The sequence below is a fragment of the Ctenopharyngodon idella genome, chromosome 21 (assembly GCF_019924925.1).
Source record: "Ctenopharyngodon idella isolate HZGC_01 chromosome 21, HZGC01, whole genome shotgun sequence".
Taxonomy (NCBI): Eukaryota; Metazoa; Chordata; class Actinopteri; order Cypriniformes; family Xenocyprididae; genus Ctenopharyngodon; species Ctenopharyngodon idella.
Window position 1 is genome coordinate 16,704,284 of NC_067240.1, and position 22,110 is coordinate 16,726,393.

The following is a 22,110-nucleotide window of genomic DNA, read 5'->3' on the forward strand; positions in this document are numbered from 1 at the left end:
CAGCGCTTCCAAATTCTACGTCAGAAAGCCGGCTCATTATTGGCCGGCTCCTGCATCAGCATCACACGTCGTGCTGCTCACGTGTTACAGTTTCGGCCAATACTGAGTCGGCGTTCTGACGCAGAACCAGGAAGTGCTGGATGTAAACAGCGTAGCAGAAAGACAGAGGAGAGAAGATATTGTTGAATCCAGATGTTATTTTTGTTTTGTTTTTGCGCACAAAAAGTATTCTCATCGCTTCATAACATTAAGGTTGAACCACTGCAGTCACGTCGACTGTTTTAACAATGTCTTTACTACTTTTCTGGACCTTGAATGATGGTAATTACGTTGCTTTCTATGGGAGACAAAAAACCTCTTAAATATCTTTGTGTTTTGAAGATGAACGAAGGTCTTACAGATGTGAAACGACAAAAGGGTGAGTAATTAATGACAGAAATTTCATTTTTGGGTGAGCTAAGCCTTTAATTCATATAAAATTCAACGCTTTCATACGTTAAGACACTCAGATTCATATACAAAGACTTTGAACACTGTTCGACAGATTAGAACACAACACTCATATGTTTCGTCAAATCTGTTGCACTCATCCATTCGAATACATGCTCTCACACACATACAGCTTACAATATTTCCCCACATAATACATAGTTCATAATAATAAATATCAATAAATATCACATAAATAAACATCAACAACTTGGTTCTTATGTCAATGTCACTGTTAAACTATTTCTTTTGGTCTCCATTCAACTTCTACCACTAATGTTGTGCCATGCAAAATGTGTATCTCTTCTGGTTTTGTTCACGTTCAACAAAAAGAGCCAGAAAAGCATGAAAAACAAATCTATCTTTTCTCCCTACATTCCTTCTCTTGACCTTATAATTAACTTTCAGTAGTATAATTAAAAAAAACACCAGCTTTACAACACCAGCATTTGACCAAAAAAAAAAAAAAGTTGATGCGAAGAAGGCATGATATGTTCTGTCGGGGATGGTGTCAAATGTAAAGAAGTCCGTATACAGTATATAATATTGGGGTTGGGCCACAGATAAAGAAGTGTGATATATGTACACAGCAAAATCCCCAGAGTTAAATCAACTCTGCGCAGAGTACATATGGTCCCTCTCTAAATAGTGTTAAAGTAACACTGAAGCAGAGTTAACGTTAATGAGATAATTAAGTGATTAATTAAGTCATGACTGAGCATTAGTGATGAACACCTGCTGTTAACAAGCAGAGTCACTGAAGAAAAGAGAAACACAAAAACTACAACTGACTTTAATTCTGTTTCATTGTTACTTTAACACTATTTAGAGAGGTTCTCTAAGCAGAATTGATTTAACTCTGGGGATTTTGCTGTGTAGATGTGGGCAAAGTTGAAATATGGTGGGGTATGGTGTAGGTTGCGATGGGGCAGGATGAGAGGTAAAAATGTGTGATATAGATAATGTAGGGGCGGGGTCAGTGGTGAAAAAAGTGTAGCAAAAGGGGGGGGGTCATATGTAAAGAAGTTGTGCGTAGATAGTTTAGGGGTGGGGGCAGAGATGGAGAAGGCATGTCACGAGGTCAGAAGTGAAGAGGGTGTTTGTTGTGTTGGGGGAGGGGGTCATATGTAAATAAGCTGTGGTAATATTGGGGTGGGGCCAGAGATGAAAAAGGTGTGGCACAGGTAGTGTAGTGGGTGGAGTCAGAAGTGAAGAGGGTGTGGTGTATGTAGTGATGATGAAAAATTGGAGGAGGGGTCATTGGTCAAAAAGTGCAGTATAAGTAGTGTTAGGGCGGGGTCATTGATGATAAATCTGCAGTATAGAAAATACTAAGGCAGGGTTAATAGTTAGAAAGTTGAATTATTATTGGGGGATGGGTAAAGTTGAAGTAGATGTGGTGGAGGTATCAGTGGGCATGGTCAGAGGTGATGCTGTTAGAGTACAATTTGCTTAAGGATTATTGATAAAGGTTATATTGGGGGCGGAGTCAGTTTGGGAAGGCTCAGCTCTCACCACAACGTTTGAGCTGAAATTATAGTTGTGAGATATGAAAAGTGATGGTGTGGTATGAAGGTCTATGGGGAGCTGCAGTAACAGGCGAGAGAAGACAGATGAAACATAGTGTTTATGTCTTGAGGGTAGGTAGAGGTGTGAAGCATGCCCAAATCTCTGCGGTGGGAATGAGTCCATTGACAGCGAATGGGAAGAAAGCAAGAAACGATGGAAGAGGGATTTCTGAGAGAATTTCGAAGTGAGCCATAAGAGACCATCCTTGGGAAAAAAAACAGCACTGAAGCAAGAAAAACGCTGAGGGGGCTCTCTGGAGAGTATTCTGGAGAGTTGCTGTGTCTGAATATCCAGGTGGTGGCAGACACCATGTAAGAGAGATCCATCTATAAAGAGAAGCTGTGCATGAAACCACAGAGCCTCTATCATCCTTCACTGACACTCATCTAGACATCCACATCAGTGTGAGTGAAAGGATGCAAGTTCAATTTCAACAATGATAATTATCAGAAAGAACCCATGTAAACACTCATTTTAGACTTCTCATATACACAAAAGCAGAGAGGAAGAATGATGGGGGTTGTACAGTGAAGAGTTATGAACTTTCTCAGAAGCCAGGCACGTGGCAGTAAGCCTCCAGCGAGGACAGCAGGATGTAGATGAGCCACATAATGAAGAAGAGGAACGTGGTGAGCAGCTTGGCGGTTCTCGGGCCCCCCAGCTCGCCCCCGGATACAGAGGGCCGGCGGCGGTACAGTAGTGTCAGAACACACAGCAGTGCCATGATGGTGAAGAGGGTGACGGAGAACGCCAGCGACCCAGGTGGGACCTGGAATGTTTTGCCCTGACTGTGCCAGTACACGGCAGCGATGGTCCACGCCACTCCGATACCCAGGAAGACATTAACCGCATTACTACCTGTCACATTTCCAATGGACGCATCGGCGTATTGGTCCTGGATGGCTGCCACCTTGCTGGCAAATGTGTCTGGAGAGAGCAAAAGAAAAGACAGAGAGAGAAAGATGAACGAAGGACGGTGAGAACTGGAAGAGCCCCAGAGAACCATTTTAATGAAAGACGTTGCTCTTTCATAATTCTGGACAGTATTTCCCAACCATGTTCCTGGAAACACGCCAACAGCACACATTTCAAACACTTCCTAACACACCTGATTCAGCTCAGTAGAGACTCCAAGACCTGAAATGGATGGGTCAGATAAGAGAGACCTCCAAAATCTTTCCTGTTGTTGTTCCTTCAGGAACAGGGTTGGGAATCAGACTGAAGGGTTTAATTCAAGTATCAACTTTGTCTCAAATGTTTCTCCTAAAAGCCCATATGAGAAAGAAAAATAAAAAATAAATGAGATCATTGTTGACATACTAAGAGTATGGACATATTACATGATAAAATTAACGTTGTTAGCAATTCGGTCTGGAAGAATTGATGAGAAATGTTCGAGCGAGTTCATATTAAAATATCTGACTTTTGATTGTAGACTTTGGTATCTTGGCAAATATGAGCACAGTGTGTGATCTCTTGTGAACTCTAGAGGAGAAAAATATGAGATTACAAGGGTAATCTTAGAAGAAATATCTGACAGTAAAGATGGGCGATAGACAGGTTAAAACAATAAACCGTTAAAAAAAGAGAAAGAAACAGGGCCCTATCATACACCCGGCGCAATGCGGCGCCAGGCGTGACGCAAGTGTTTTTTTGCTAGTTTCAGCCCGACGCAGTTATCAATTTTACGTCCTATGCCACGTTGTTTAAATAGCAAATGCATTTGTGCCCATTTGTGTGCCCATGGGCATGCTGGTCTGAAAACAAGGTGTGTTCAGGCACATTGGCACGTTACTGAAACCTGGTCTAAAGTCAATGGCGCAATATTTGTTTGGTTATTTAAAGAGCGCGTTAGTAATACGCACTTATATGCAGGTGCACAACATGCGTACACTCTGCTTGTTACACACACAGACGTGCAGCAGCACACAAACATGCTAAATATTAAAAATAAAAGGATTACAATGTAAAAGATTATTATTGTGTGCATAAAGATAAAATGCTTTGGTGGAATCCGGCTTTTCCCATAGATAACCTTAACCTCATGCACGAGCAGATCCGTTTCCTAAAGAAGTGTTCAGTTTTTCCGCTTGCAAATTCCGTCATGTAAATAGCGAATCCGCCATGACGTGAGCGCAACTGGCTTTTAAAGGGAATGGGAGATAAGACTCTGACTGGTTTATTGCACGTTACGCCCAAAACACACCCATTACTCATTAAGAGAATAGGGACAACCCTTTTAGACCATGCGCCTGGCGCCAACCATTTTTCCCATCCTTAAACTAGCAAAAGTGGATTCGGACACGCCCTAAGTGCAATTGTGCCATGCGCTTTAGACCATGCGCTTAGATCATTAAAATAGGGCCCATAGTGTTTTACTTGAGTTATGAATCTGAGTTTTCAGTCTAAATTGAATGTGATGTGATAAATGACTGCAGAAAAGCAAAACTGGCAAGAAAACATATCTCTCTATTGAGTAAGCTGCATACAAAGAAATTCAGCGCAGCTAGTGTAGTTTGATTCACAATAAATTAATCTTATGAACTAGTTATTTTAATTAATCATTCAAACCAAGGAGTTACCAGTTTTACTAAATGCTTTACCAAATGAACTCATTAAATCCATCAGAGCGGTTACTGAATCGACACCTATAAAGGTAAAATAATGGCAAAAAAGATTTCCATTTGCAGAAAAAAAATGTGAAAGTGTAAGTCAAATTGCAAATATTGTTTGTTTTTAACACTTGCAACTTAATTTACACATTTACAAAATATATACCTTCATAAAACATATAATCAAATTATGACTATCAAGGCTCTACCATAAACTGGCCATTATTTATTTTTTATTTGTTCCACTTTTCTATACTAATGTCTATATTGTGATATACACATTATAAATTGTTATATATAATAAGCAACCAAAATGTATAAGAATATTGTGATATAAATTGTACATATATCACCCAGCTCTAACTGAGTAGTAGGAAACTTAAGCACAGCTTGCTCTCTATTTAATCTCACTGCTGTCTAAATAGAAACAACAGCGATATGAAAGAGATCTCATTTGAGATTTGTCTTTCAAGTGGATCTTTGTATTGGAGCTTGAGGATGGTTTGATATACAGAGCTTGAGTATGTAATCAGTCCACCCTAATGTGGCGAATGCCAAGACAAACACATAGATCTCTTGCAGCTCCAGAGCAAATCATGTCCTCTAATTAGTGCACATAATTAAACATTGTCTAAATAAACCACAGCACTCGCACAAAAGCTGACTGGGCCATTATGGAAAGATAAATTAGAAAAGATTCTGTAAGCAGCAGTAACATTTTAATAGTACACTATGTAATACTTGAATATTTGACAGAATACTTGATTCTGATTGGTTAATCATGGCATTCGGGATTGTCAGGGTTTATTTTTTGATAATGACCAGCTGACTGTAGGTTATCTCTTATTAATCAGCTACATGCTATAGGAAGGACATGTGATACACAAATAAACACTCACCCGGCACAGATGTGCCCAGGGCCACAAACACCACAGCTGTGACTGAGTCCTTCAGGCCTACTGTACAACCGAAGTGAGATGCCAAATCTCCAGTAACAGCAGTTAGGGCCCCAATGAGCATGATGGAGACAAAGAAGCAGGCCCAGCCGTTCCAGTACTCCGTAGGTGGAACGAAGGCAAACAGAACCTTCCAGAAAACTGTCAGGAAGTGCATGATGTAGTCAAAGCATGAAGGCAAGCGCTCCTCCCCGCTCTCCTCCTCATCATCATCACCTGAGGAGGTAAGCAAAGGTATAGGGTCGCTCAATTATGGCAAAAATGGTTATCGAAATAATTATTTATTACTGATTACTCATTAATTATTGCTAATAATTACTAATTCATTATCAATTACACATTGACTATTAATGTAAAAATAGATGAAATAATATATGAGACCTGTGCTGGCAAAATGAGTCGCAATGACCAAGTTTTCAAAAATCAGTTATTGTTATCTCTATTAAAGGATTAGTTCACTTTTTAAAATGAAAATTAGCCCAAGCTTTACTCACCCTCAAGCCATCCTAGGTGTATATGACTTTCTTCTTTCTGTTACACTTTTTTCGTAAGTTGAATACGGAAGGCGTAGGACGTAGCGTAAGCGTTTTGAACTGCGAGAGGCATTACACTTTCTTCCTAAGTTGAATACGGAAGGCGGTCTGGCAGAAGCTAGATATTTTACTTACTATACTACACAAATGTATCGCTTCACTTCAGAAGGCTTTTATTAACCCTCCGGAGCCATGAGGAGTACGTTTATGATAGATGGATGCACTTTCTTGAGCTTCATACTCGTTGGTCCCGTTCACTGCTATTATTAAGCTCGGATGCGTCAGGATATTTATTAATATATAAGAAAGTCATATACACCTAGGATGGCTTGAGGGTGAGTAAAGCTTGGGGTAATTTTCATTTTAAAGTGAACTAATCCTTTAAAAACCTTCAAAATGATGTATGATTTGTTGGAATCTGATAAAAAAAATTACTGAGCTACACCTGTTTGAAGTCCATAGATTCAGCAAAGCCAATTTTGAGAAAAATCGAGTTAAAGTTTTCTGAAGGTTCCAAAACAAAATCACCTTGCAACCATACCTTAAAATCCCTGTTAATAACACTTAATGGACCCTTCACTGGGAGTTTGATTGACAAGCTATCTAACCAATCATAATGCTGAATCTGCCATTTTGTCCGACAAAGCAGTCAAGATTAACCTCGGTAGACTTGAACTTGAAAAATGGTGTGTACTGATAAATAGTAGGTGTGTAAATAAATATATATATATATATATTACACCTTGTTGTAAAGTTTTGGTTTTAGCTCCACATTTCTGTACACTGAAAAGAATTGTAGGATTTACTTTGAAACAATTCTCACTCAGAAATTTCTAGTAAATTTCACTAATGATTACAACAAAAAAGCATGTAACACATTGAATTAAACATGAAATTTGTGGTATCTGTCAGGAGTTATAAAACAATACTACACAAGACTAGCAAACATCATCCATCTTGTTTACTAAGACATTCCACTTCCGTTCTCACACACATTACATTATCACACAACACTTTTCAAAAGTCCACAACACAATTCACTCATGAACACAACAAAATATTGAAGTAGGAAGACTGAAATAGTATTTTCTTGTTAAACATACTCCAATTATCTTTATTTAATTTACAACTTTGTGCCAACAAAACAAAATTGTTTTTTACTGTGTACATTACACATCAAATATATCCTGCTTGGCTGAGACTGTCATGTCACACAGAAGATTCACATTTAGTGTGGACAGGCAAATTGGCTGTTGCCGGAAACCTGTCACATCATGCCTTGTTGCATGGTTTTATACAAATATTTTTTATTGAATATAAATCAGTTGTGTGGTCCACAGACTTCTATTTGAGCATGTATGAGCACAGAGAGACACTGACCTGCACTGACAGTGACAGCACTGACAAACTGTTCTCTCCAGCTACTGCTGCCCACCACCAGCGCCAGGTTAGTCTTCTTTATTAGCTTGTCGACAGTATTCTGAAAAAACACACAAATACATATAAAACACCAAGAAGATAAATCAAACCTAAACCCACAAAAATGTGTCCTCGTAGTAGACAAGATTTAATATGACTCTGTCTCGTAGCCCAGTGAGCACAGAGGTCTCGGCTAAACTGATTTCAGTGAGGTAGTGGGCGTCTATGCACAACCCCGTCAGAATTTCATTTTCTCCAATGTCATCCTGTCCTAGCCGTTTGCGTGTTTGCATTCAGAGGGCTGCAGATAATCTAAGAGGGAGTAACACAGTGTTTCCACCTCAAATCTCTTCTAAATCCTTGAGCTACCTGACCCCAGTGACCTTTAGTATTAAGACTGTCACCATGGGAACGAGGAGGCAAGGATTCAGATAAAGTGAATGTGAGAGATTGAGCAGGTAAGACCATTTCATGAAAGCTGTATTGTTCTGTTTCACAGGACTTACCTTAAACTCATAGGATTCCTCTATGACCACCTCCAGTTTAGTGTGCTCTCCCAGACTCGGACAACCCATCTTGGCCACCTCCTCTTCCTCAGCCCCCACCGCCGGTTTGTTATCATTAGAGTCCCCTGTCAGCAGAAGACACATCGAACATCTATTGAGCTGTGTGGAGTTTGCACATGTATTACCGAGCTGAGACAGTAGAACATATGAATTTACGAGGAAATTCACGAAGAATGAATTGCACCACTGGTAGCGCTGTTTATTTGCATGCACGGTCTGTGCTTGTTGCAGCACCCAATTCACTAAAGGAATTTTGTAAATCAAGTAACAGTGCAAATGAGCCCCAAAATCTGTGTTGAACACAATTTGCATGCTCATTTTCCATCTTGCAGGCCGTAGAGGATGCAGCAGACTGCAGTGATCTGGCATACTTGGTTGTGACTGTTCAGCAAGTTTTCAAAATAATTCATTAACTTTAATAAACTAAAGCCAAAGTAAATTGTATGAATATAGCAAGGAATAGGAAAACTTTTTTTTTGCCCAAAAAACTATATTCAGATTATTTCTTAATGTTACAAACTAGAGTTGTCAATCAGTGTTGTTTTAATATAATTGGTATATTATTATAGTTTTTGTTTTTAAAGATTTTTTTTTTTATCATTTACAATAAGCAGACAGGAAAAGTGGGAGAGAGAGAGGGGGACAGGATCAGGAAAGGTCTGCGAGCTGGGACTCGAACTCGGGTCGCCCGAAGAGCAACAGCGCTATCTGTCGGCGCGCTGCCTACTAGGCTATCGGCGCCAACATATCAATATAGTTATTATTAAAGGAGTGGTTGATTAGGATTTCACTTTTTTAACTTTAGTTAGTGTCTAATGTTGCTGTTTGAGCATAAACAACATCTGTAAAGTTACGACACACAAAGATCAATGCAAAGGGAGATATTTTCTTTTAAAGAATTCACTGTTTAAGGACTACAACAAACAGCTGGTAGGGACTAGAGTGAGCTTCTTCCCAGGTTAGTGACATCACTAAACCTAAAATTTACATAAACCCTGCCTCCGAGAACAAACAACAAAGGGGGCAAGGCCATGCTGGGCTGCTTTAGAGAAGAGGAAGAGTTGTTGTAGTTGAGTGTTGCTACCATGCCGTCATTTTATGACAGACTGCTTCACAAACGAGGGTCAATTCAACGCTGGATTTGAACAAAAGATTTACATCGCAGCACATGCTAGTCAATGAGTTGAATCAACTCCACAGCAGGTACATAAATTTATCCACTAACCATTCAGAAATGTCCAGATGCATTCAAAAACTTCTTCCTGAATCTCTCCATCAGTGTCCAACTCTGGTTTGAACAATGTAAGGCTGAACACCGTTACTGACAATCGTCATTTGGCTGCGTGAGTTTCTCCAGCTTTGTTGTTGTTGAGCAACCGAAGCGCGAGCTGTTAAAGCTCTGCCCTCTTTTGGAAATCGGCCAGGAGCAGCAGCTCATTTGCATTTAAAGGGACACACACAAAAACGGCGTGTTTTTGCTCACACCCAAATAGGGGCAAATTTGACAAGCTATAATAAATGATCTGTGGGGTATTTTGAGCTGAAACTATACAGACACATTTTGGGGACACCAGAGACTTATATTACATCTTGTAAAAGGGGCATTATAGGTCCCCTTTAATATTTTAAATGAGCTTTTATTTTTATATTTTTGGTTTTCATTTTTAATTTTAATTTTTCGTTTTTATTAGCTTTAGTAATTTTAATATTAAAACTCCAATTTTAAGTCTATCATCTAATATTTATATTTTAATATAAATATTTAAATGTTTAAAATTACTGCGTTTAACATATTTCATTTAAGTGACCTTTGAAAGCCCTAAAAATGCATTTTGCGAGAAAAAATATAAATAAATATCTCAAATTTTCTAAAGACCCCCTAGAACGCTCTTGTGGTCCCCAGATTGCATTATGAAAACCACTGAACTAGATTGTGGATGAATAGTGAACAAGAAGCAGGTTTTTGTGCTAAAATACTGCAAATAAAGCACAACTGTTAAGTGAATTCGTCCCTTTTTGTTTATTATAATCAGCTGTAATGTATCATGTTGTAGTAGCACTATATATAAGTAGGAAATAAACACATCTCTTTGTGTGTTCTAGAGAAGCGTTGAAGAGACTGAAAGTCAAAAATCATCAAAAAATACTTATTCATAATTGGATCCCATAACAGTATCAGACATTTTGAAAAGAATGGGGATGAACATTAAATTAGAGCAGTTAGTACATAATTAATGTGCAGAAATGGCCTAGAGATATTGCTTCAACATGGCCGCTTACACTGCGACCAGTTACTGCCTGCTCCTGCTCTCCCATTATAACAACTCACCCATTATAAGACCACAGTCCACTGTCTCCCATTATTCGCTCCATTCGCACAAAGAAGCCTTTCTATCAAATCTGTTCCTGAATTATTCAGGGATAGATGTGGAAGCTATTAATACAATATTACACAGAGACCCCAATCTGTATTCTAATACAAAAGCATAGAACTCTGCAGATGGAGTCAGTGTGGATGTCAAACGGAGATCCACTGACCGTGTTTCTGCCCGATCTCCAGCAGCACCGGCTCCCCCAGGTGGATGGTGAAGGTTTTGTTCTTCTCATACTCCTCATCGTCAATGATCTTCACCTCCAGGATCTTCCTGTGTTGGACAAAGACAGAAAATTTTGATGGCTCAATGTAGCTGTACAAAGAAAGTGTGTAACAAACTCCCTAGTAGGTAAGTGAAAGGTGACAGTGGCAGGAAAAACGACCTAAAAAGCAGATTATGAAGAAACATTGAGATAGCTATGCGGCAGCAGCCACTGACAAATCCTGGGAGAAAGAGCTGAGGAAAGGCAAAGATTTATTCTGTGTAAATCGTTCGTAAAACCATTCTTAGGTAGACTGTCACTTTCAGTTCAATGCAACAATTGAATGTAGGAATGGATTTATGAATGATTTACACCTAAATTCATTCTGCTTGTTTTTATGCTTGAACCCCAATGAGTGTATGTAACATCCATAATATTCATTGAATGAACAATTATTGAAAAAATGTGGGTTAATTTCCTCTTTGAAAACTTGCAGTGGGTGCACGTGCAAAAGCAGAAGAGCTGTTTCTCTCAGAGAGGCAGAAACATACAGCAGACGGGGCTGCGGTACAATGTTATTGTGCTTAGGAAGCAGGTGGTTAGCCATGGCAAATCACCATTTGTCATTATTAGCACACAGAACACTGGTCATGGTTGATAAACACTGTCTACAGAGAAGCTGTAAAACAGCAACAAGGGGATAATTTAATTAAATTAGCAAAAAAAAACGGTGGCACTCAGTAACCACAGTATATAATTTTGTGGTAACCATGGCTGTATGCAGGCTTTAGAAATACTGAGGTCCAAAAACTGAGCTTGCTTCGGGTTTCAAAATCAAAATGTTGATTCCTTTGATCTACAAATGTTCAAGATTGGATCACAACAGCTTTAAAAACATGTCAGTCTTTTTTATTTTTGCTTGTGTCAGTGAGATTTCACAATTTCATGAAAAATTAAAAGAAGATAAAAAATAAAGGAGATATAAATAATAAGAGCATGGTTGTCTCAGTGTTAAACATTATTTTGCATAACTGTGCAGATTGAGTACAGAAACTGAAAAAAGAAAAAGAGTTTTGTGTCTAATCCTGGATATGAGGACATAAAGAAAGAGAAGTGAACTGATCTCAAGATTGTATGGGACAGAGCTCATGAATAATGACAAAGGCAAGGGACAAAGGCAGTTTCAAAAACGAAAGGTCTGTTAGGCATGCTCAGGTACATCTGCATTTGCTTTGTAAACACACATTTCTGCTGCTGTTTTGTATTGTAATCCCTCTATTACATGCTAGAACTAATTTTCTCTCTGCCCACCTCTCTTTGCTGTGCAGCCTTCATTGGCCAGACGTGTGTGTAATTAAATTCATTAGGACTTGTTCTTTATTAATTAGCCCACCGTGCTTATCCTACATGATTGTAACACATGCATGCCTTAGCACATCCCATCCCATCCCCCATTTCTCTTTTTTTTTCTCTGTATCTGCAGATCTCCTGACTATATCCCAACCCTGTAAACATCTTGTCTACACTATTGTGTGTGGCAGTGTCACACAATAAGCTCAAAAGTATTAAATACAAGGACTAGGAAAATAAATTTAGTGATGGAAATAAGCATCTCAACATCTCAATTTCAGAATTTTTAGTAACTTCTCTCAGATTTTGCCACTGAACCCATCAACATCCCTTTCCAAAAAAAAAAAAGTTGTGGTAAAATGCTAAAATTACCTACTGCTCCATTAATATTTTTTATTACATTATTATATACAGTTATAATTATATAAAAAATACATGAATCAAAAGTGAAAGTAAAGGCTGTTACAAAAATACTTTAAATAAATGCTGTTCTTTTGAACTTTTTATTCATCAAAAAATCCTGAACAAAAAAAATCAACATTGATAATAATAAATAATGTTTCTTGAAAGTTTCTTGAGCAGCAAATCAGCATATTAGAATGATTTCTGAATCATGATTTAAAGAATCATGTGACACTGAAGACTGGAGTAATGTTGCTGAAAATTCAGCTTTGCATCACAGAAATAAATTACACTTAAATATATATATATATATATATATATATATATATATACACACACACACACACACACACACATACCGATCAGGCATAATATTACGACCACCTATCTAATATTGTGTTGTTCTCCCTTTTGCTGCCAAAACAGCCCTGACCCGTCGAGGCATGGACTCCACTAGACCCCTGAAGGTGTGCTGTGGTATCTGGCACCAAGATGTTAGCAGCAGATCCTTTAAATCCTGTAAGCTGCGAGGTGGGGCCTCCATGGATCGGACTTGTTTGTTCAGCACATCCCACAGATGCTTGATTGGATTGAGATCTGGGGAATTTGGAGGCCAAGTCAACACCTCAAACTCATTGTTGTGCTCCTCAAACCATTCCTGAACCATTTTTGCTTTGTGGCAGGGCGCATTATCCTTCTGAAAGAGGCCACAGCCACCAGGGAATACCGTTTCCATGAAAGGTGGTACGTGTCAAAGTAACATCCACATGGATGGCAGGACACAAGGTTTCCCAGCAGAACATTGCCCAAAGCATCACACTGCCTCCGCTGGCTTGCCTTCTTCCCATAGTGGATCCTGGTGCCATGTGTTCCGCAGGTAAGTGACGCACACACACCCGGCCATCCACATGATATAAAAGAAACCGTGAATCATCACACAGATCATTCATCAATGAGCCTTGGCCGCCCATGACTCTGTCGTCGTTTCACCACTGTTCCTTTCTTGGACCTCTTTTGATAGATACTGACCACTGCAGACCGGGAACACCCCACAAGAGCTGCAGTTTTGGAGATGCTCTGACCCAATCATTTAGCCATCACAATTTGGCCCTTGTCAAACTCGCTCAAATCCTTACGCTTGCCCATTTTTCCTGCTTCACATCAACAAAATGTTCACTTGCTGCCTAATATATCCCACCCACTAACAGGTGCCGTGATGAAGAGATAATCAGTGTTATTCATTTCACCTGTCAGTGGTCATAATGTTATGCCTGATCAGTATATATATATATATATATATGCAGTGTATATATAAAATAAAATGTGTCCAGAATCCATTTAAATGTAGTTTGAATAATACTTCGCACTGCTTTTACAGCTACTGCTGTCAAGTGTAGAGATGGCTCTTTTAAGATGAAACAGTTTTTTATTCTAGTTGCTTTGGCATGGATGTTGGAGATAGGAAGATTCACACAAACAGCAGGATAAGGACGGATGAGGATAACGGAATGCAGGAAACAATTAACCATGATGCCAGGCATCCACAGTAGCGTCATCTCTGTGACCAGGTACCTTAACCCCACACGGTAGCTCTTAGCTGTAATTAGAGCTATTACTCACTGAGGCAAACACTCCCCACCAAAGAAAAAGACAGATGTTCATAAACAAAACAAATTAAAAAAAACGAACAAGGGACCTTAATGCGGTCTGAAACTCACAGCTGCTCACTTCCAAATCTATCCACTTCACACTCACATGCACAGCCCGTACGTATGCTAACAGGCATGAATGCACACACGGCAGCTCAAACGCAGAAACACTTCAGCCATTCAGTGAGCACTAAAGTTGTCATGGGTGAAATTCACAAATTTACACACAGCCACACACATGGTGTCAACTCAATAATAAGCGAGCACATTAACAGTGTTTGCAATAAAAATATTCCCTCCATGCACTGGGCTCTCTTGAGCTGAAGAGGGTCTTTATAGAGCGCGTGTGGGCTGCGGAGATGACAGGGCGAGCGCAGGAGGCGTAACATTAAAAGCTCGGTTCTAAATGAGTCATTAAAAGCACCTTCAGCAGCGCAGCGCAGGTAAGATTCTCATGCATTCACACGGTAAGGCGAGTACATGAGGCAGGTGTACACACTGCATTGTGTAGGACACTAAATTATGGGGTTGGCATGGCAACAGGTAGCTAGAGTGCGAGGAATGATAAAAGTATAGGCCTTAGGCAAAGGAAAGACAGAGATGGAGTCAGGGAGGAGGGAGAAATAGCGAGATGGTGGCAAAGTAAAAAGGGAGGAGGACTTACATTTAGAAACAGAAATAAAAAGGTGATGCTGATAAAACAGCAGCCCGTTTTCTTAATTGAACGGTGCTTTAATGCATGCACGTTCTGAAAGTTAAAGACGCAAGGGTAAATACAGCAGCCAAACTATCAAAGGAAGCACTGTAAGCATAAACGAGGAAGATCAATCTCGCTTTCATTCTCTCTGAAAAATACACACACACATACACACACAGACAGATTGCTTCACAAATTCATGAGACTGGGGCGAAGGAAAGAGACAGAAGAAAACACAAGGAAAAGCTCGTCATGCATTCGGATAGATATAGAGAGACACAAGTGCATCTGGAGAAAGATGAAGGAAGGGAACAGGAAAACACATTACAGGGATAGTTCCATCTGATGTCGTTCCATATGACATTCTTTTTTGTTTTTCTTGGAACACAAAAGGAGCAGTTTTGGTTGCTTTTTCCAATGCAACTGTAACGTATAGGGACTTTCAGCCTTCGTAAAAGTGGTCCAGGACACTTGCATTACATTTCAAGTCTTCTGGGGCCTCATTTATAAAACTTATCCATGCACAGATTTGAACTTGTAAAATCCATGGCAATGTTCATATGGTAACACTTTATTTAGGGTCTTTTAACTAGCTGCTTATTAGCATGCATATTACTAGAATATTGGCTGTTTACTGGTAATTATTAAGCACATATTAATGCCTTATTCTGCATGACCTTATTCTACATTCTTAATCCTACCCAATACACTTAACAACTAACTTACTAACTATTAATAAGCAGTAAATTAGGAGTTTATTGAGGGAAAAGTTGTAGTTAATAGTTTATATGTGTTCCCTATACTAAAGTGTTACCGTTCATATTTCTAAAAATGGTCTTCGACATGGAAAAGGGTAGCGCCACTTCAGGTTATAAGTAGACAGACACACTTTTCCTTGTGGCAGAGTGGAGTACTGCAGGTATTTGGAAATCTAAGCAATTCTTGCTGCTATCCATTCTCAAGTAAATGATTTGGACATTGACTGCTCTTTTATGTTAAAGGATTAGTTCACTTCAGAATTAAAATTTCCTGATAATTTAATCACCCCCATGTCATCCAAGATGTTTATATCTTTCTTTGTTCAGTCGAAAAGAAATGAAGGTTTTTGAGGAAAATATTCCAGGATTTTTCTCCATATAGTGGACTTCAACAGGATTCAACGGGTTGAAGGTCCAAATTGCAGTTTTAATGCAGCTTCAAAGGGCTTTACAGGATCCCAGCCGAGGAATAAGGGTCTTATCTAGCGAAATGATCAGTAATTTTTTTAAAAAAATAAAAAATTATATACTTTTTAACCACAAATGCTCATCTTGCACTGCTCTGTGATGCGCCACGCATTACGTAATCATGTTGGAAAGGTCACGCGTGACGTAGGCGGAAGTACCACGGTAGGGTGAAAAACTCCATCTCATTTTCTCCTCCAACTTCAAAATCGTCTGACATCATTGTTTTACCTTTTTTTGTAAAGGCCATTTGACTTAGTCTTTGCACGTTCATTTTGTAAACACTTGCTCAGTACTTCCGCCTACGTCACTGACGCGTGACCTTTCCAATGTGATTACGTCATGCGTGGCACATCGCAGAGTTAGTGCAAGATGAGCATTTGTGGTTGAAAAATTACGATCATTTCGCTAGATAAGACCCTTATTCCTCTGCTGGGATTGTGTAGAACCCTTTGAAGCTGCACTGAAACTGCAATTTGGACCTTCAACCCGTTGATCCCCGTTGAAGTCCAATATATGGAAAAAAAAATAATGGAATATTTTCCTCAAAAAACTTAATTTCTTTTCGACTGAAGAAAGAAAGTTAAAAACATCTTGGATGACATGGGGGTGAGTAAATTATCAGGAAATTTTAATTCTGAAGTAAACTAATCCTTTAATGACATTAATTAGGCAGCGTTTATAAGGCGGCGATCTGAAACCATCCTCTGCGCACAATTTTAAGATAATTTGCGATTTATAGAATTCACATCTAGTAGAGGCATAAGCAGGTTTTTTGAGTGTATGTTCATTCTCTGAATCGCACGTTCGCACTTTTGAGAAATTATTATAAGATGAAATGTAGGAGGGTTTCTAAGCAACATTTTTTAAATGAAGCCCCAGGAGTAATTTAATAGGTTTGTGATGTGAGGAAGAGACTGAAATGTACTTTATGTTGTAATTCCTTGAAATTTTTGACTCTCTTTGGCATGTTCATGAGAGACTTAGTGAGGTGTAATTCGCGAGAAAATCACTCTTTTGAATCAGATGTTTGCAATGAGTCAGTTAATCCAGTTCACAAAACTGCTTTGAATGATTCATTCATCAATCAGACTAATCCACTAATCCAGTTTGCAAACGATGACAGAATGTTCATATACACACATACATACATACACAAAATGCTTTGTTTGGCATAAACCTAAATTTTGTTACATACGGTTATGTTAATATTATTATTATTAGTAGTAGTAGTAGTACTCATTAAAGAAAGGGTTCATGTGGGGGGAAAATTTACAATTTTGCAGTTGTATTAAGCATTTTGTATATAATCTCTTATTGTCTTATTATCACAGTTTTGCTTCTCAGTTAAATTTCTTTTGTTTTAAGGAAATAATTTTTCCAGTGCAGAGAGATGGGAGCTGAAAATATTGAGAGAAATCGAGACAGGGTTTAAATGACAAACAGATAGATGAACAGATATCATAAGGTAGAGGTGATTAAATGGCTTGTAGAGGAAGTGGTTTCTGCTGTGGGGCGGCAGACAGCTGCATTGGACACATGCTGAGTGAAAGCAGATTGCTGTTAAGCTTTAGGCTGCAACACAAGCACCCATAACATCATCAGTCCACATAAACTGCAACACACAAGAGTCTTCATGCTGCTAAAGGCTGGTTAGTGCTGGTTTGGTGCTGGTCTACCTGCACAACCATGCTGTTCACCAGCAAAATATAAAGCTGAGTCTTTTTTAGTTAAGCTAGTTATGTAGTCAGGAGGGGACTGAAGCAAAATATCCACTTTCATGCTCCACAGAAAAAACAAAAAAGATTTTTGGATGAACTAATTCTTTTTAAATTTAATTTCTCACACAAATACACAACAAAACAGCATTTCCAGTACTTCAACCACCTTCAATGCCAGTATTAGATTAAAGGTAGGCTAGGCAATGTTTTTCATAAATACTTTTTGTTATACTGATTGACACACTCTTCGCATTCTGATAGCAATCAATAATAGAAATGGTCTAAATACTAAAAAATGTACATATATCCTCTGTGGAAGTCTCAAAATGCTTGTCCAATCATTGCATTCTGTCCGAATACAATGATAGTATGTCCTACCTACCTGTAAACATGTATTTCCATACCTCCGCGCACCCTGCTCACACAGACATCACATCAGAGCGTTTCATGATATACAGAGTTGTAAACACACAGTCACTGGGAACTGCAAACAAACAGCAGACACCTTTTACAGTTTCTCTGGAACCAAAAAAACGAGCTTATGCTGCGTTCATGCCATGTTGTAACCATAATTAAGAGATGGCACCCTGTGACGTTCTACTTGGAGCGGTTCATGTTTCTATGGCAACACTATCAACGCAAAAATGAATCTGCAGCAGTCAGGTGGTTGTTTATGTTCATTATTATTGTAATGTTATGTACTTTGAGACATGAGGTAATTTAATGCCGTCTGTTGTCTCGTGACGCTTTGCAGACTACGCTCTGGCTGTGTGCATTCATGTGTTTTGGAGGAGGCGTGGCTTTGGAGACACTGTGAAGGGAGGATGGCTAGCCTCTCCAAAATTGCCTACCCTACCCTTTAATAGTTTTCTTTCTTACTTCCTCACTGCTGAGAAGACTTTCTGGTCTGTGTGTAAGAGACAAAGGCCAGCATGGACTGAAGAACTGCTTTTTGATGCAAATAGAGAAGCTCCTGAAGGTGAGGCTGGCAGTGGACCTGCACTGTAAATCCATTTGGATTCAACCAGATGAAATAAAGTACAAAGAGTGAGGACCCACACAGAGTGGCTGGTCTGACACAATATGATGAAGCTGAAAAGTACTTTTTTTTGGTCATATTAAGTCGTAAAAAGTTAAGAGAAATAAAACAATTTGCCAATCCCTTGGTTTCTATTAAATTTTTCAATACAGAAGTAAATTATTTCCTTTTAATATGCGTGACTTCCAATTCATTGAAGCAAAAATCCACCTTATTCCTACGCCCCATGGTGCTTTGCACGAATTATGGGTGTTCCATTAAGCTGTAAACAGTCAGTAAAAGGCTCGCTCTATGAATGCAATAATACGTTTTTTTTGTTTGTTTTTTTAAAACTGGGTACAATGAGAAGACATTATTGTACTCACCCTTCAACCATCGAACATTAAAAGGACATTTAAAAGTGTAAAAGCATCACAAGGTACTTTCAACAGACCATAAATAACCCCAAAAGCACGATTCTTTCCATAGCAATAACGGACAGGTTAAATATCACTGTAGTAATATATATCTGTATTATGTAACATACGTTGCCTTAATCAAAAATGTTCATTAACTTCAGCATTGCATGATACTATTTCAAAGTGATATCCGTGATTTTGACAGATAATAAATTGTATTTACCTGTGAAAACAAACCTGGAAAGAGACGTGAGGATTTGAGGAGAAAAACAAGAGATTCTTTGTGCATTCCAGTGAAATATTAATGGGATATATCGTAAATTAAATCAGGAGAACAGACCACAAATATGTTGTTCTTTTTCATACTATTACAGCGGAATGCAAAAGGAAAAAAAGAAAATAATCACGAGAAAAAGAATGCAGCAAATGAAAAACGCTCTTGTCATAGATATTCTTGTTATAACATGTCACATTAAAATACCAAGCGTTACGTTATTCTTATGATGTCTGAAAATAAAACATGAAGGAAAATCGACAGCTCACTCATGGATATGCTTTATTTGTAGGGCAACTGAATGATTTGAAATGATTCATTTCAGTCTTTTTGAATTTGAAACCGGAAGTGCCACCCATAATTCAAAACACAGTAGGCTTGTCAGGAACAAGGTGGATAGGTAAATAAATAATAAAAAGTTTTGTAAACTGTAAAGCTAATTTGTGCTACAACCAGTGTGATTACAATTATGTGAATACATTTAAATAACATAATAAACATCTGTTTGCAACATCAAGCAGCATAACAGACTTTTTTTTTTTTTAATTTGGTGCAGCAAAAATAACTGGAAGCAAATGAGGCTGGAAGCCTCACACATTCAAGTTACAAATTGCTGCGCCCGAACTGGTGAATTTGTGCAGCGTTATGCTTCTTAGTCCCACCCACTGCAAAATCTCATTGGTCCAAAATCTTTAACTTGACATTGGCCTGATTGGCTGACACTATGTCACACTGCATGTTGTGTACAGATAAATGGCTTCTCATTGGCCGAGTTTCAAGTGTGATCATAAATACTAAACACCATGATTTTTCTGCTGGTAATTTACAACACAAAGCTCTATGAACTCATTTCTCACCAAGGCCAGCACAGCGAGAGCTGCTCAGAAAGTGTGCCAGACACTAATGAGAGGTTAAAAATGAATGATTTTACAAAGAAAACACACTCAGCAAATGTCTGTCAGCACCTAACAAAGGCACTGGGGTGTCATGGCTTTCTGCTTTCATAAATACTTGACTGATCTGATCAGACCCTTGAGAAATTCTGTCTATGCCTTTCTCTCTCTCTCTCTCTCTCTCTCTCTCTCTCTCTCTCTCTCTCAGATCACCCTTCTCCCCTCCTCCTTCGCGCCACAGTTCGGTGTCTTTGATGTGCACTTTAATGAAGCGCAGCTGGATTAGCCACCGCTCCAGATGCTAGCTGCTATATATTAGCATGCTTATCTCTCCTTTCCTATCCCTCATATCTGTGAAACATTCACATTCAGACTGCTGATGAGAGCATGCCTCTCTCATGAGATTAACAATTACAGGGAATGAAAGTCAAGATGGCACATTTTCATCCTGTTTCCTCATGCTACGTGTCCGTTTTTCATTTACCACCGCTCTACAGGTCTGATTAGGGCATCTGTTCCACTCATTCATTAACAATTGATTTTATTCAGCCCTGACGTTAATCTTCACCGCACTAGCTTTGCTTTTGGCCTTGGTTTTGTTGTTGGAAGGCAGTAGCGAGTCTTGCTTTAATGAATATAAGTGACTTGTGTTGTAGATGAGCTTATTACGTCTGTGCGGCGCCAGTATGGTTGGTTTACCTCGGAGAAACAAATGGAGAATTTCAGAGGTTCTCAAGGGACTGCATCTTTGTTAAAGTAGCTTGGTGCAGCACTAACAACTGTAAGGCTCGAGTTTTTCTGTCTAGGCCTCGAGGCTAAGATGCTGTAGTCTCACCAGAGCTAAACATCACTATGGATGCTTTCGAGGGGAGCTTTTTCTGGGAGAGAGGAATTTAAGGAAAGTGTATCCTGTTTAGATGGTTACAGCTGTTACCACCTGTTAACATATTCACTTCTATAGGCAGTACCATCAGCAAGACCAAGATATGAACAGAGATGTCCCTCAGGGCCACAGGTCTCTGTGTTAGACAAATCTCAGTGTCAGTGGTGAGATTTCTTTCCTTTTTTAGTTCTGTTTTTTTTTTTTTTTTTTTTTTTTTTTCAGTTCACATTCACCTCAAACAACCTCCTTGTATTGGCAGTCTGTTGGGCAAAAGATGAAATCAAACATGCTCTAATGACGTCAAAAATGTACATATTTTTATGAAGACATATTTTTTAACGTTTTAACAATTTTTTCAAAACTTAGGGATGCACTAATATTGAAATTCAAGCTGATGCACTACAATGCAATTAAATGCTTGGGTTCCATTTTGAATGTTTTTAAAAGAAGTCTCTTATGCTCACAAAGGCTTCATTTATTTGATCAAAAATACAATTAAAACAATAATACTATGAAATTTAAAATAACTCTTTTCTATTTTACTTTATTTTTAAATGTTATTTATTCCTGTCAGGCAAAGCATCATTACTTCAGTCTTCAGTGTTACATAATCCTTCAGAAATCATTCTCATATGCTAACTTGCTTCTCAAAAAACATTATTATTATCAGTGTTGAAAACAGTTGTGTTTAATATTTTTGTGGAAACCATGGTACATTTTTTAGAACTCTTTGATAGAAAGTTCAAAGGAAGAGCATTTATTTGAAACTACCTGAAACTTTTGAATGGTAGCGCATACTACTTTGTTACACTAAAAGCAAAACACACTAAAAAAATAAATAAAAGTGAATTTAGGCATCA

The 22,110-nt window shown here is 38.6% G+C and overlaps 1 protein-coding gene across 3 annotated transcripts in view; it reads right to left on the bottom strand.

Annotated features, from left to right (window-relative positions):
- Positions 1 to 335: 335 nt before the first annotated feature.
- slc8a4a (solute carrier family 8 member 4a) overlaps positions 336 to 22,110 on the bottom strand; it is a 69,782-nt gene continuing 48,007 nt past the window's right edge. For all 3 annotated transcript variants that reach the window (XM_051878684.1, XM_051878685.1, XM_051878683.1), the window contains 5 exons: positions 10,683 to 10,789; positions 8,085 to 8,209; positions 7,540 to 7,639; positions 5,570 to 5,842; positions 336 to 2,985 (listed from right to left, as the gene is read on the bottom strand). In XM_051878684.1, coding sequence (XP_051734644.1) covers positions 2,606 to 2,985; positions 5,570 to 5,842; positions 7,540 to 7,639; positions 8,085 to 8,209; positions 10,683 to 10,789 — 985 coding nt within the window. In that variant the 3' untranslated portion in view covers positions 336 to 2,605. The remainder of the gene's footprint in view (positions 2,986 to 5,569; positions 5,843 to 7,539; positions 7,640 to 8,084; positions 8,210 to 10,682; positions 10,790 to 22,110) is intronic.